General features: G+C 39.3%; 1 protein-coding gene across 1 annotated transcript in view; it reads left to right on the top strand.

The window, feature by feature from the left end:
* The window catches only part of LOC121084427 (dynein heavy chain 5, axonemal-like), a 184,156-nt gene that overhangs the window by 147,898 nt on the left and 21,859 nt on the right, over window positions 1–14,399 (top strand). The window contains exons 71-73 of the mRNA XM_040585836.1: window positions 3,015–3,136; window positions 4,366–4,713; window positions 10,697–10,885. Coding sequence (XP_040441770.1) covers window positions 3,015–3,136; window positions 4,366–4,713; window positions 10,697–10,885 — 659 coding nt within the window. The remainder of the gene's footprint in view (window positions 1–3,014; window positions 3,137–4,365; window positions 4,714–10,696; window positions 10,886–14,399) is intronic.

Raw genomic sequence — 14,399 nt, 5'->3', positions numbered from 1 at the left:
TGCTCTGCCTTTTAGTATGTCAGCCACACACTTCAATTTAGCATTGTCCGCAAATTTGTTTGTTTTGCCTTTTGTCTCCTTATCCAAGCTTTTATTTTGGCTGCTAGGATATCTTAAGCCACTGATTACTTGCTATTCTTTGAGCCTAGTAACCAGCCTGCTAGCCTTCTACAATAAGATGATTAGTTTAGTGGATGAAGGGAGAGTATTGTCTATCTTGACTTGAAGAAGTCTTCTGACACAGCCCTCCAATACATTCTAAGGGACATACTGATGAAGTAGGCATTACAGAAGTGGGCAGTGAGATGGACTGAAAATTGTGTGAACTCCCAGGCTTAAAGAGTTGTGGTCAGCTGCACAAATCCAGCTGGAGAGCAATCAGCAGTGATGTACCTGAGGGGGCAATACTGGCACCAGCAGTGATTAAATTTTTCACTAACAACCTGGATGATGGGACACTCTCAGCAAGTTTATAGTTGATACAAAGTGGGAAGAACGGGTCAGACCAGAAGGTCATGTTGTTGTTCAGTTGGAGTTTCACAGGCTGGAGAAAGGGTCTGACAGGAGTGTACTGAACTTCAACATAGGGAAATGCCAAGTACTCCCCCTGTGGAGAAAGAACCTCACTCACCCATACGTGATGGAGTTGACCAGCTGTAAAGTAGCTTTGCAGAAAAGGGCCTGAGCTTCCTGATGGAAATCAAGTAGAACACAAGCCAGAAATATGCCCTTGGAGGAAAAAATGGTCTGCAACACCCTCAACTGCATTAGGAAGAACGTTTCTAGCAGATTGAGGGAGATGATTCTTCTCTACTCAGCCATGGTGAGAAAACATTTGAAGTGATGGTCCAAGTCTGACCTCTCCAGTGCAAGAAAGACATGGGCAGAATGAGTCCAGTGAGAGGCCACAAAGATACCAAAGGGATTGGAGAATATGAATTATGAGGAGAGGCTGAGAAAGCTATGATTGTTTAACCTTGAGGAGAGAAGGGGTATCTTATGAATGCATAAACTATGTGATGGGAGTGAGTAAAGAAAACAGCATGACTTTTCTCAGTGGTACCAAGTGACAGAAAGAGAGGTGATGGACACAAATGGAAATCCAGGAAATTCCACTTCAGCGTCAGAAAAAACTTAATCCACAGTGAGTGTGGTCAAATACTGGAACAGCTTGTCCAGTGAGTTTGTAGACTCCATCCTCAAAACCCACAGGGACAAGCTGCTGAGCAGCCAGCTCTAGCTGACCCTGTTTTGAGAAGCCGTATTGCACAAGGTGACCTCCAGAGGTCCCTTCCAACCTCAACTATTTGGTGTTATTCTGTGTGATAAGAAAACATCCAACTTTTCTAAGTAGTCTCTGACCTGTTGTTCTCCTGCTGTTGAATGTCTCTCTCTTACCCAAACTATGCTGCTACCTGCAGATGTCCTTTACAAATTTATAGAAACAACTTCCTGCCCTGCCTTCTATCTACTCATTATGTATGATGATGGAAGGTTACTTTTGTATTTTGAACTATGGGAGAAGGTCTTAAAAGCCAAAATAAGTGTCAGGCTTGAACTCCCTCGTGTTTAACTAACTGTGTAATACATTAACTTACCCTTCATTTATATATATATACGTTGCCACTGATTTCAGTTAATGAAGTCAGTAGGAGCTGAGAATTTTTATCCAAGGTCATATTTAATGCCTCAGTCATTTAAACCTCTTATTTCAGTATTTATCTTCCTTTGGTTACTAGTAAGATGTCTACAAAATGTCTGATCTTGTGAAAGACATTATGTTTCAGCGTATATACTCTAAAAAGCAGTTAGTCTACTGTTAAAATGTCTTACTTCTTTCTCTTCTCCTGTCCTCTTACTTCAGTGCTCAACATCTCTTGTACTGTGACCCTCTCTTTATCATTTAAATGCTAACACTCTATAAGTCAGGTTATAGCCAATTTATGACTTGCATTTATTAATAGAAATATGCCTGGTGTAACAATTTAAGTCAGGATGAAATATAAAGTTTTAGTTTTCTGACTCTCCCGCCACATTGGTAGAATGATGTGATAAGGGACTTTTGTTTAATTACTATTTCTTGATTTTAGAACTCTTATGATTCCCTTATAGTATTTTGAAAAGCTATTTGTTTGAATATTGTTCTACAGTATCTTTGTGAAATAAGAAAGAAGCAAAAGGGCTTTTATTGTGTTATAGCATGTATGAGGACTTGGACAATCTATTAACTGCACTTGGAATTTGTCTTTTTAGACTTGCATTAAGCTGCTTAGGTGGAAGATAACATGAGTGACCTGGTGTCAGTAACTCATGCTTGGTGCTTTCTGCCAAAGGCAGATGATGCTTCAGTAGTGCTGCCTGAAAGCATCTGGGTGTAGTGGGGCTTATGTATTCTGTGGAAGCTGAGATTGTATCAGTATTACCTGCCTAAAGGTGTTCCTGGGATATGAAATGTCCGTGCTAAAACCAACCTCCCCAAGCATGAGTATTTCCACTGTGAATTTAGGTTCTCGTCTCATCATCTTGATGCCTGTACGATAGTTTGAGAAGCTGCATACAGAATTTTGAGATTGTTATAGGAATGAAATCTAAATAAAATTGTCTTCAGTAGAACTAAAATCTCATTTTATATGTAAATACCGAAACACAAACTATTGGTTATCCAGTGATATATTTCATATGATGTTAGGTGCCTTTTTGATTGCCATATAGTTGCTGAATAGTTACGTTTATATTTCAGTTGTTATTGGTAACATTTAGAAAATGATTGCTTAATTGTAATTCCTTCCAGACTCCTGAACCTAATTCGGTGTGTCATCTACCTGAAACAAAACATAATTGAAGTTTGCCTGCTATGACCAGCTGAACAGATAATTGATTCAGAGAGATTATTTGAAGCTATAAATAAGATGATACTGTAAATTGGAATAGAGAATTCTGCTTAACGGAACTTGGTCTTATGCGTTCCATACCCTTTTTCCCTTGTATATTACATTTTTATACTTACTTTGTAGGTATGAAAGCTGGCTTAAAACGAACATACTCAGCTGTTACTCAGGATCACCTAGAAGTGAGCAACATGCCACAGTGGAAACCATTGCTATATGCTGTAGCATTTCTTCACTCAACTGTTCAGGTTTAAAAATGCATTTCTTCTGTCATAAAGCCATGTTTCGTTTATCAATGCACTGTGTTATTAAATGAAAAACATGTTTAAATGTTAGTCCCTTGTTGGTAAATTAATGCAAGGAAAATAAGAAAGAAAATAACACCCCTCTATTACTGCAACTGTCTTAGAACTTTCAACTCTGCTCATGTTGATCTTGTACCTCTAACAGGGATGGTACTTCAGAGCAAAAATGAACAGTCAACCAATGATCAATTAATGTACTCTTCTGTTAAAGTCTTGGGGAATGGCTGTGTGATATGTCTTTCAACTAACTGTTTTTCACTAATATTTTAAATCATAAAAGCACATTAAAGAAATTTACAGCTTGGGTTGGAAAACTATAGTCTTAAAACTGCTGCTTTCAAGATGAGAAGGGATAAGAGGGTGAATATAAATCCTTCCTGCACTGAAACCCGTAGGAGGAAATGAAGGTGGAAGATGGTTTTGGGTCTTGCCTTTCAGGAGTTCCATTAAGGAAAGTGCTTTATGGATTAACCACAACTTTTTATCATTCTATTGATAGATTTTGCAGTATTCTTAGTTTATATTTGGTGCCTAGTTAATTTAACTCTGTGGCATCCATGCACTGATACATTGCAGTCCAATAGAAGCCTGTGGTATGCTTGTCTTTGGCCTATTGCTTCTTTCTTGGTAGAAATTAAGAATGTTTAAGTACCAGATGTTGCCCCAATAACTACGTACTGCCAGCCATATCTGTAAATGATTCAGTAAAAAGCAGCTTTTGGTACTTGCATCTGCACCATGCAGAGACATCAGTGGTACAAATATACTGAGTCCATACGAGGACCACAGATGATGATCGTGGCTGGTGAGTTTGGACATCCTTTCCTAAAAGAGTAGCTTCATCTTTGAAATTCAAAACCTATAGTTCTGGACTAACAGATTCACTGCATTTAAAAAAGAGGATTTTTTCTTTGTGAAATTGTTAATATTCTTATTCTTTGCTCATATCTTTCTACTGATGATGATAAATGAAGATATATTTAACTCCTAGATAATTAATCAAGCAGTTGGTCTTGTGTGTGTTAAGAGAATATTTTTTTTAAAGTTGGCAAAAAGTAGCCGTGGCTGGACTATTGCATTCTTAGCATGTTTCATGTATTCTTCTGCACTTAATATTTAGTTCACAATTACTATCCATCAGACTTTTATCTTTAACTCCATCTATTTTACAGGAAAGACGAAAGTTTGGTCCGCTGGGCTGGAATATTCCTTATGAATTTAATCAGGCAGACTTTGCAGCCAGTGTGCAATTTGTTCAGAACCATTTGGATGACATGGACATTAAACGTGGAGTGAACTGGAGCTGTGTTCGCTATATGCTTGGAGAAGTACAGTATGGTGGCCGTGTAACTGATGATCTTGACAAAGCACTGCTGAATACATATGCAAGAGTGTGGTTTGGAGAGCATATGTTTAGTGAAAAATTTTGTTTCTACAAAGATTATGTTATTCCAAAAGGGAAAACAGTTGAAGACTATCTCCAGTACATAGAACAACTGCCAGTGATTGATACACCTGAGGTAAAATATTTCAATGTATTAAAGGGAGCTTTTGTCAGATAAATAAAGAGCCAGGAATGCATATGTCAAGATTAGCAGGCAGACCTGCTATAGTGGGTATCCAGTGTAGGTCTGCTGATGGGGAAGAGGTAAACGAGGCCTTCTTCAAACGGTTGGAAGAAGTCTCACATTCACAGGTCCTGGTCCTCATCGAGGACTTTAACATCGCTAATTATCTGCTAGAAGGGTGATATAGTAGGATTCAAGCAGTCTAGGAGATTTCTTGAGTGCATTAATGACAAATTCCTGGCACAGGTAACTGAGGAGCCAACAAAGAAAGGTGCTTGACTTGACCTGATACTTATGAGCAAGGAAGGACTGATCAGGGATGTGATATCCAGAGGCAGCCTTGACTGCAGTGACCAATGATGGAGCTCAGGATTTAAGAGGAGACAGTATGGCAAAAAGCAGGACCACAGCCCTGGATTTCAGGAGAGTAGATTTCAACCTGTTCAGAGGTTTCTTTAAGGCTTGGGAGAATCCCATGGAATTTGGCCCTGGAGAGAAGAGTGGTCCAGGAGAAAAGGGATCACCTCCTCCAAGCTCAGGAAAGATCCACCCTAACAAGCAGGAAATCAAAGGCAGCAGGAGGCCTGAATGGATGAACAAGAAGCTCGTAACTGAGTTCAGACATAAAAAGGAAGTGTACAAGAGGTGAAAGCAGGGGCAAGTGACCCAGCGAGAGTACAGAGCAGCTACTGTTTGATTTTGCAGGGATAGGGTTAGGAAAGTCAAGGCCAAAGTGGAGTTGAATCTATCAAGGAATGTGAAGGGCAAGAAGAAAGGGTTTTACAAGTAAGAGCACAAAGATGACTCGGGAAAATGTGGGTCACTTGCAAAATGGGGCAGGAGAACTAGTGAGAAATTGAAAATGCTCAGTGCCTTCTTTGCCTTAGTTCTTACCAGTCAACGTGGCCTCCAAAAATCCCAGGCCCCTAATACAAAAAGTCTAGAACAAGGAACTCGCCCCTGGTGGAAGAGGACCAGGTTAGGGAGCATTTAAACCAACCGAACACATGTAAGTTCATGGTATTGTACATGTAAACAAATTGAACATATGTAAGTCATGATGGGTTGCACTCATGGGTGCTGAGGGAGCTGGCTGATGTCACTGTCAGGTCACTTCCAATTACTTTTAAATAGTCATGGTGATTGAAAGAGGTTCCTGAAGAATGGAAGCTAGCAAATATCACTCCAGTCTTCAAGAACAGAAGAAGAAGGATCTGGGGAACTACAGGCTGGTCAGCCTCTGTTCCTGGGAAGGTGCTAAAGAAAATCCTCTTTCAAAACATTTCCAAACATAGGAAGGACAAGGACAAGCAGGTGATTGAGAGTAGCCAGCATGGATTTGTGAAGAAGGAATGCTTATCTAACCTATCAGCCTTCTACAATGAGGTGACTGGCTTGGTGGATGAGGGGAGAGCAGTGGATGTTCTTTTACGTCAACTTTAGTAAGGCCTTTGACACTATCTTCCATAACAGCTTCATGGACAATCTGTCAAAGTGTGGCTTAGGTAAGTATCGTAGTGTGACACATCTGCCATATGAGGGAAGGCTGAGAGAGCTGTGACTCTTTAGCCTTTAGTGAAGAGGAGGCTCAGGTGGGTTCTTATCAATGTATATAAATACCTGTTTGGAGGGTGTAAAGATGGAACCTCCTAACAATAGCAAATTCCACCTGACAACAAGAGAACACTTTTTTACAGTGAAGTTGGTCAAGCACTGGAAGAGGATGCCCAGAGAGGTTGTGGAGTCTTGATCTTTGTAGATCCTAAAATCCTCCTTGGATATTTGTGCTGGACAGCCTGCTATAGCTGACCCTGCTTGAGCAGGTGGTTTGGATTAGATGACCCTCAGAGGTCCCTTCCAAATGAAACTGTTTTGTGATTTTGCAATTCCGTATGGGACTGAGCAGACATGCAAACTGAGAAGAAATGAAAATAGAAAAGTTATATGGTCTCATTTTGCAAGTTAGAAGTGGGAGATCATTCCTTTTTGACAACAGGAAGATCAGGATGTTGCCATGAATTGATGGGGTAGGGTGCAGGGTAGCTCCTGGCTGCAATCACTTTTACATGACCCGATGTGTGTATACTGCAGTGATCACAGTAACTGGAAGATTACAACTTTCTCCTCCCTCTAGTACAGGCACATGTGATGAAGTTAAAATTGAAGTAGAAGTGAATGCTCTGGATTTCTGTCTCGTTGCTATTAAGTTGATAAAAGCCTTTGCAAGTAAGTTCTATTAAAATTAAATAGATGGGACTGAACAGAAAAAAATGTGGTTTTTTCTTACTGATGATCTGGCTGAGAGGGTAAGAAGATTCCAAGATCATCAAACAAATTTGCAAAGTTTTGAATCTCCGAAGGTAGTGAAAGCAGAATGCAAGTGTATTTGTGCTGGCAACGGTGTACCTTTTCCAAGTAAGGGTAAATGCAGCCGTGATAATGCACCACTGGGATCCATCTGAGCCCAGCTCACGAAGTGGTTCCTATCAACGTATGAACCTTGACTATCAGATTACAGATGCTACTTTCATTGATCTGCTTTTCTAAGTGCTTGGGAACCTATTTCACAATGCTGCAATATATATTTTCGAGTATTTTTATGCCTGTAAAAAATCTGTATGTATGGTTTGATATAGGGGAATTTTACCTTTGACTTTTATGTAAATATGATCAAGTCCAGGAATGCAAACACCTTTTTCTCCTTCACATTTTCACAGGTTAGGACTTTCTTTTGTCATTCCAAAATCTGTCAAAATTGCTCATGCAGACCTTTTGACTTTTTAATCTCCCAGTCTACTTCATTTTACAAAGGATATTGTGCTAGTCAAAACAGTGTATCTTTGTTTCCTCCCCTTTCCATTTCTGGTTAAGAAAGAAAGACTGAATAAGTTTGATTGCTGTATCCTTGCTCTTTTGATGAAATTTCAACCTCTGATCAGAATAAACACTTGACCTCTGAAGAGGGCTGTTGAACTCAGCATACTGGGTTTGCATGACGAGGTTTTGATAGTGAGGGGGTTACAGGGGTGGCTTCTGTGAGAAGCTGCTAGAAGCTTCCTAGTATGTCCAATAAAGCCAATGCCATCTGGCTCCAGGATGGACCCATCACTGGCCAAGACCGAGTCCATCAATGACAGTGGTAGCACCTCTGGGATGCCATAAGGTGGTGGAGGAAAAAACTGTGCAATGGCAACTTTAGCCCAAGAGAGGAGTGAGAATATGTGAGAGAAACAACTCTGCAGATACCAAAGTCAATGCAGAAGGAGGGGGAGGAGCTGCTCCAGGTGCCAGGGCAGAGATTCCCCTGCAGCCCTTGGTGAAGACCCTGGTGAGGCAGGTTGTCCCCCTGCAGCCTATGGGGGTCCACGGTGGAGCACATATCCACCTGCAGCCCATGGAGGACCCCATGCCAGAGCAGGTGTTTGCCCAAAGGAGTCTGTGATCCCCTGGGGGGCCCACACTGGAGCAGGGTCCTGGCAGGAGCTGTGGCCCCATGGAGAGAGGAGCCCAGGCTGCAGCAGGTTTGCTGGCAGGACTTGTGACCCCATGGGGGACCCACTCTGCAGCAGTCTGTGCCTGAAGGGCTGCACCCCATGTAAGGGACCCACACTGGAGCAATTCATGAAGAACTTCAGCCTGTGGAAGGACTGATGTTGGAGAAGTTCATGGAGGACTGTGTCCCATGGGAGGTACCCCACGCTGGAGCAGGGGAAGAGCGTGAGGAGTCCTCCCCCTGAGGAAGAAGGAGTGGCAGAAACAAAGTGTGATGAACTGACCACAACTCCCATTCCCTGTCCCCCTGTGCTGCTGAAGAGGAGGAGGTAGAGAAAATTACAAGTGAAGTTAAGCCTGGGAAGAACGGAAGGGTGAGGGGAAGGTGGTTTTAAGGTTTGGTTTTATTTCTCATTATCCTACTCTGATTTGATTGGTAATAAGTTCAATTATTTTCCCCCAAGCCTGTTTTACCTGTGACAGTAATTGGTGAGTAATCTTTCCTTGTCCCTATCTCGACCCCCCAAGCCTTTTGTTGCATTTTCTCTCCTTTGTCCAGTCGAGGAGGGGAGTGACAGAGCGGCTTTGGTGGGCACCTGGCCTCCAGCCAGGGTCAACTCACCACACTCAGCAATCCCTTTGAAAATGACTTTGATTTCAGAGGGGTATAGAGCTTTAGTAATTGGTTTTGAAGATTTATCAGGCTAATAAAGACCCTGAAAGACAGGATCCAACATCTGCTTTTTAATTAAAATTCCCAGTGAATTTGGATCAAAAAGAATAAGATTCAGCTTCTTGATTAATATACAGGACATCCAGGACACTGGTCCACCCACTGCTTTACTGCTCTAGCTTCTTTATTCTTAATTCTTTCATGCATCAATTGCATAAAACATAGGACCAGAGTTGACATCCATATGTTTGGTAATATTCCACTGGTTTTGCAGTTAGCCCTTAGACTAGCACTGCAATTTACATTCACAATAGTGGGGTTTTTTCATGTTTCTAACTTGGGCTGTAGCATTGCCACAATATCTGCTAGAGTAAAACCAAACAAGCCCTTATAGTGCAAGAGCAAAAGCAGAAGAGTGTATCATCAAATGTGTATTTCATTCCATATAGAATATGAGTGTAAGAAAGTGCATTGATATTTTCACTTTTTACAGCTCTAAATATGGTGTTTAAGTAAACTACTATGTGTAAAAACATGTTAAATCCTACTTGGAATCTAATTCCATGCTAGTTATAGTTACATCTTCTCTGACACAGAGTATTATGTCTATACTGTGTTCTTTGTGCTGTTGTAAGGATCAGATCCTAAAGTGGTGTAAGTCAGTGCAGCTTCACTGGCTTTGGCACAGATGCAGTCACTTACATCCCTTGTTTCTGAGTGTCTACATTTGCAAGTGTAACAATATAACATATGATCCTTTTTATTTTGTCCTCAGAGTGTGCAAATATTGGTTACTAGAAGTGTCTTTTTCTAATATACCAAATCTAAAGTAAAATGTGAAAACATGGAAAATGAGAAGTGGAAGATTGCTTGGCTTTGGTGCTCAGTTTGAGGGCAAGGCTTCCTCATTGGATTAGTGATTCAAAGTTTGTAAGAGATAGTTAATAGCTATAATTAAATGAAGACTTGTGAAATAAGACAGTACAATTCCTCGTGGAGAAGAGTTGCAGCTGTCAACCTGACAATTATAGACTTACTGATATTTCAGTGGAAATTTCTGAGAAAGCTATTATAATTCAGACAAAGGGTGGTTTTACAGTAATTCTGTACTAGCTGTATCTTAAATAAAATAATTCAATTTCAGAAGAAGGAGAAGTAAGGAGTGGGAGACTTAAACCAAAAATAGCTAAACCATAAAATATCCTAAATATATCACTGGTCGTAAAATATTTAGGTACTTTGAATATGGGCAGTGTTTTCTTCACTGTGCTGCATGCCTTATAAGCCTGAGACTAAGTAAAACAAAATGTGTTAGAAAAGGTAACTGGTCTGATTATTAGGGGCATCTACTTGAGCTGATACAACAGCAATATATCTGTAGAGACAAAGTGGTGAGGGGTCAGTGTCCACATCTGATGTGCTTCTAACAAGGTCTAGTCTGAACCACTGGAAAGTAATCGGGTTGTACCCCTTGACAGCACTTCACAGCATGATCCAAAGTGTGCTATGCAAAGATAATCAGATCAGTTTAAAAAATCCCCACTCATATGAATGAAAACGCTGTTGTATATGCAACTAATGTAAATGTTTTTCTGTAATTTGGGCTTGGTCCTTGGCCACTTAAATGTGTGTACTTCCACTGTACCTAGTTATATCTATTGTTTTATAGAGCTGAGGGGTTTCCTCCTTGTTTATCCATTTAAATGCTTTCTTTCATGGATATAATATTAGAAGGAAGATCACAATTTTTTTTTTCTCTTTTATTTTAAGGTATTTGGACTTCACCCTAACGCAGATATCACTTACCAAACTAACCTGGCTAACGAGACATTAAGTACAATAGTAAGCATCCAGCCCAAAGACAGCAGCATTGGAGGAGGGGAAACCCGAGAAGCAGTAGTACAGCGCCTTGCTGATGAGATGCTAGAGAAGTTACCTCCAGATTATAACCCTCATGAGGTATATGCTGCTTTATAGATACAGATGTTTTATGTATGTATGTATGTATGTGTGTATGTGTTTAGTGAGTTTTATTGTGCTCCTTAAATTTAACTGGCACATGTTTTAAAAAGCTTTTAAAATTATGCATAGTGTTTATAAGTCTGTTTTGGTTTATCGTGTAAAATATTCCTACATCGGAAACACATATTTCAAATGCTATAGTCTACTTAATTAGTCACCTTAACTCAGAACAGATATTAGAGACTTCAGAAAGTTCTTGCCCTCCTTAGTTTATTGAAGGACACTGGTGCCTTTTTCTGAAGGACCAGTGATCTTATAGTGGTTACAGCTTTCAATTTACCTACTCTTAATATGATACCACCATTATGAATAATGGATTTTATCACCAACCTTTTCATGCCCCAGATTTTTTGGAGTTTGGGTCATAACAGATGTATTTGTCAATATTTTCTTGCCTTTTTTATTAACAGTCTCATTATAGAAAATGCCATTTAGAAAAGTCCAGTATAAAGCACTCTTGCATCAGTTTGTAAGTAGGATCAAGTGTCTCACCATGTGTTTCATGAGCAGTAACTGTTGAAAACCCCTAATTTCCATGATTTTATTAATTTTAAATAATAGTTCTGTTCTGCACCTATATTGCTTTTTTCTCCCTGGTTGCAGTCCAAGCTTGCAGAGTGACCAGTATGCAGTATTGCAGCTTGTTATGTTATACTTTTTCACCGGACAACCTAGAGTGTCCACTTAGGTTATAACTAGTTGTCTTGGGGTCCTGGCAATATTTCCTGTCTCCTTTTCTACTATTCATTTCAGATTGAATATGTCTTGTATAGATAGCCTCTTCTGTACTGTCATAATTCAGCTCAGAACTTCTCTTTTCATTCCCCTCTTGGCAAGCTACTTACAACGTGCAACTTTTTTTGGTGAGGTTTCCTAACAGCCTTCTCTATATAGTTATTTTTCCATCCCTCCTTGCTTGTGTCTCTTTCTTTTTTTTTTTTTGTTCACCTGTTTATTGAGTGATTCCCAGTGAAAGTATGGAATTAATTTGTTTGTAGAATTTTATTTGGAATAGAGCCAGTTTTCTAGTTTTCGCATTACTATTTAATCATAAATAAATTTAGAAATAGCAAATAAAAATAAATATAGTAAGTATAATAATAAATAACACTTAATTACTAATTTAATATATTTAATGTTTTACACCTTGGATCTACACCTATAGTCTGCACCTTGGATTGCTCTCAGTCCTTTTCCCTAATCCCTCCTATCACAGTAAAGATTTTTCATGGAACATTTCTTCTAGTTTTATACACCTCCTTACAATTTTTTTTTCAAATTGCAATAGCAATAGAATACTGAATGTCTGGGTAGCATATATGGTTCTGCCATATTTGTAATATGTGTATTGAGCTAATTTTTTCAGTATATTTGCTAAATCCTCCAAAGGAATATTTCTTCATTCCCTTGTTAAACTACCAACATTTTTCCCACTGAAGAATTTGTAATACTCAGAAGACATCAATAATACTGCATTTTATATTGTAACCAGAGGGTATTCTTGTTCTCAGGTTTTACCCCTGGGAAATTTGTGCCATGCCTTTTAGTCTTATAAAATGCACACACACTTGTTTAATCCAAATTTCCCTTCTAAATGGTTTGAATAAATACTATTTTTCTCTGGCATTTCTTCTATTTAATCTTGGTCTCATTCAGTCTCATTCCTTCTAGGTTTATTCACTCAGGTTATCCATTCAAAATACAGATAGAGTAGGTCTACTGTTTTCAGTCGCTTCCTTGAGTGTCTGAGTGTTGGAGACAAGAACTGTAGTTAAGGACAAAGAGTCTGGAGGGTTTATTTCAGAAGTTCCACCCTGCACTTTTAACTTGTCTCTCTTTTACTGCTGTATTTGGGTACAATACATACTTTTCCATGTGACTGTATAAAAAAATCACCACCAGCTGTTTTCATTGCAGTTTCATTCTCACCATCCAGTAGTATATGACAAGCTATTATCTTTTCTCATGATCTGCCAATCATACATGCAGGTTTTTATCTTGTTATGAGCAATCATCTTTGTAAAGATGCTCACAATTAGATAGTTCTTTGCTTCTGTACCACTTCTCTGACATCTTCTCTGAGCTTCAAGGAAACCTCTTTTGCTTCAATTTGCTTGACAGCTGGTCTCTTAAGATTCAAGTGAGGAGATTCATATTTGTACAGGACAAACCAATATTCCATATTAATACTTTAGCATTGTCTTGCTCACCATGCCCCCCACATCTGTCTGTCGTCGTGTCCCCCTCCCCCCTTTCATTCTTACAGGAACAGTCAGAGGGTGTCGTGTTGGATCTACTTTTTCCCTGTGTATTCCTTGTAAATGTATTCTACACTCAGGATGTAAGTTTGTTTCATTTTCTTAGCAATAAGTGTAGATACCACCTGTTCATGGTGGTTTCTAGTTTTCTCAGGCTCTGTACATCTTGATTTGTGAATTGCATTTCTCTTCGATTAATCACACCCGCTATTTACATGCTGTTTCTTCAGTCCAACATTTTTCCAACATTTATTGTTGGTAATAGTGTGTTCCTCTGTACATCCCTTTGGCAGTCTCATCTGTACTGGAACTTCAGATTTTACTTCTGCAGTGTTATGAGATTTGGCATTATTTCTTGAAGTTCCTGATTCTTCAATATTTCCTTCCTCCTTCCCTAATGGATTTACCCTTTATCTCATTCTGTAGACTTTAGAATTCATTTGGATATTTACCAGTGCTTTCTTTGTTGGAGGGGCATTCCCCTTTTCTGCTATTAGTGCCCAGCACCACCTCTTTGGTGCAGTTGTTTATGGGCCAGGAGTGTGGCCACCTCTACACAGTAAGCAAAAAAATATACATCAAATGTGTTTCCCGTCTGAACTCAACATTTTAGAAAGGGCTGAGATGGTGGGAGTAAGCTGTAAAGCAACCTAAATTTTTAAAGGAAAGTTTGCATAAACTGACCAAACAAGAATGTCTAAAATACCAAAAGAACAAAAAAAAAAAAGATTATGTTCATTAACATGTAGTTAAAAATTTCACTAGTCAGAGCAGAAAAGAAGGGAAAATTTAGATGTTCTCGGAGGGAAGAAGCAACAGAATTTAGCAGAAGCTACAATATAATAAGCAAATAAAATTAAGCTTGCAAGTCTAAGGAGTGAAATGGATTATGAAATTACTTCCTGTGATGTCTGAAAAAAAAAAAAAAAAGGAATGAGATGAGTTCTGTTGTTTGTCAATTTAAGTCAACGTTTGGTCATTCAGGACATTATTACCTACAAGATCAGTTTAACAATCCTGAAACAAAACTAATATACTAAATTGTAAGAGAGTGAGCGAATGTGTCAGAGAGAGTTCTTATGCATGCCTCATTGGGTAAGAGCAGTAAAAAGAAAAACATTCATTAGTCCTAGCAGTGCAGCTTGGGTTTGCTTTTAGAAGAATATTGTGCTGCAGTAAGGCCACGACATGGT

Source organism: Falco naumanni, chromosome 3 (assembly GCF_017639655.2).
Source record: "Falco naumanni isolate bFalNau1 chromosome 3, bFalNau1.pat, whole genome shotgun sequence".
Lineage (NCBI taxonomy): Eukaryota > Metazoa > Chordata > Aves > Falconiformes > Falconidae > Falco > Falco naumanni.
The sequence above is the reverse complement of the archived record's forward strand: the minus strand, read 5'-3'. Positions and strand labels throughout refer to the sequence as shown.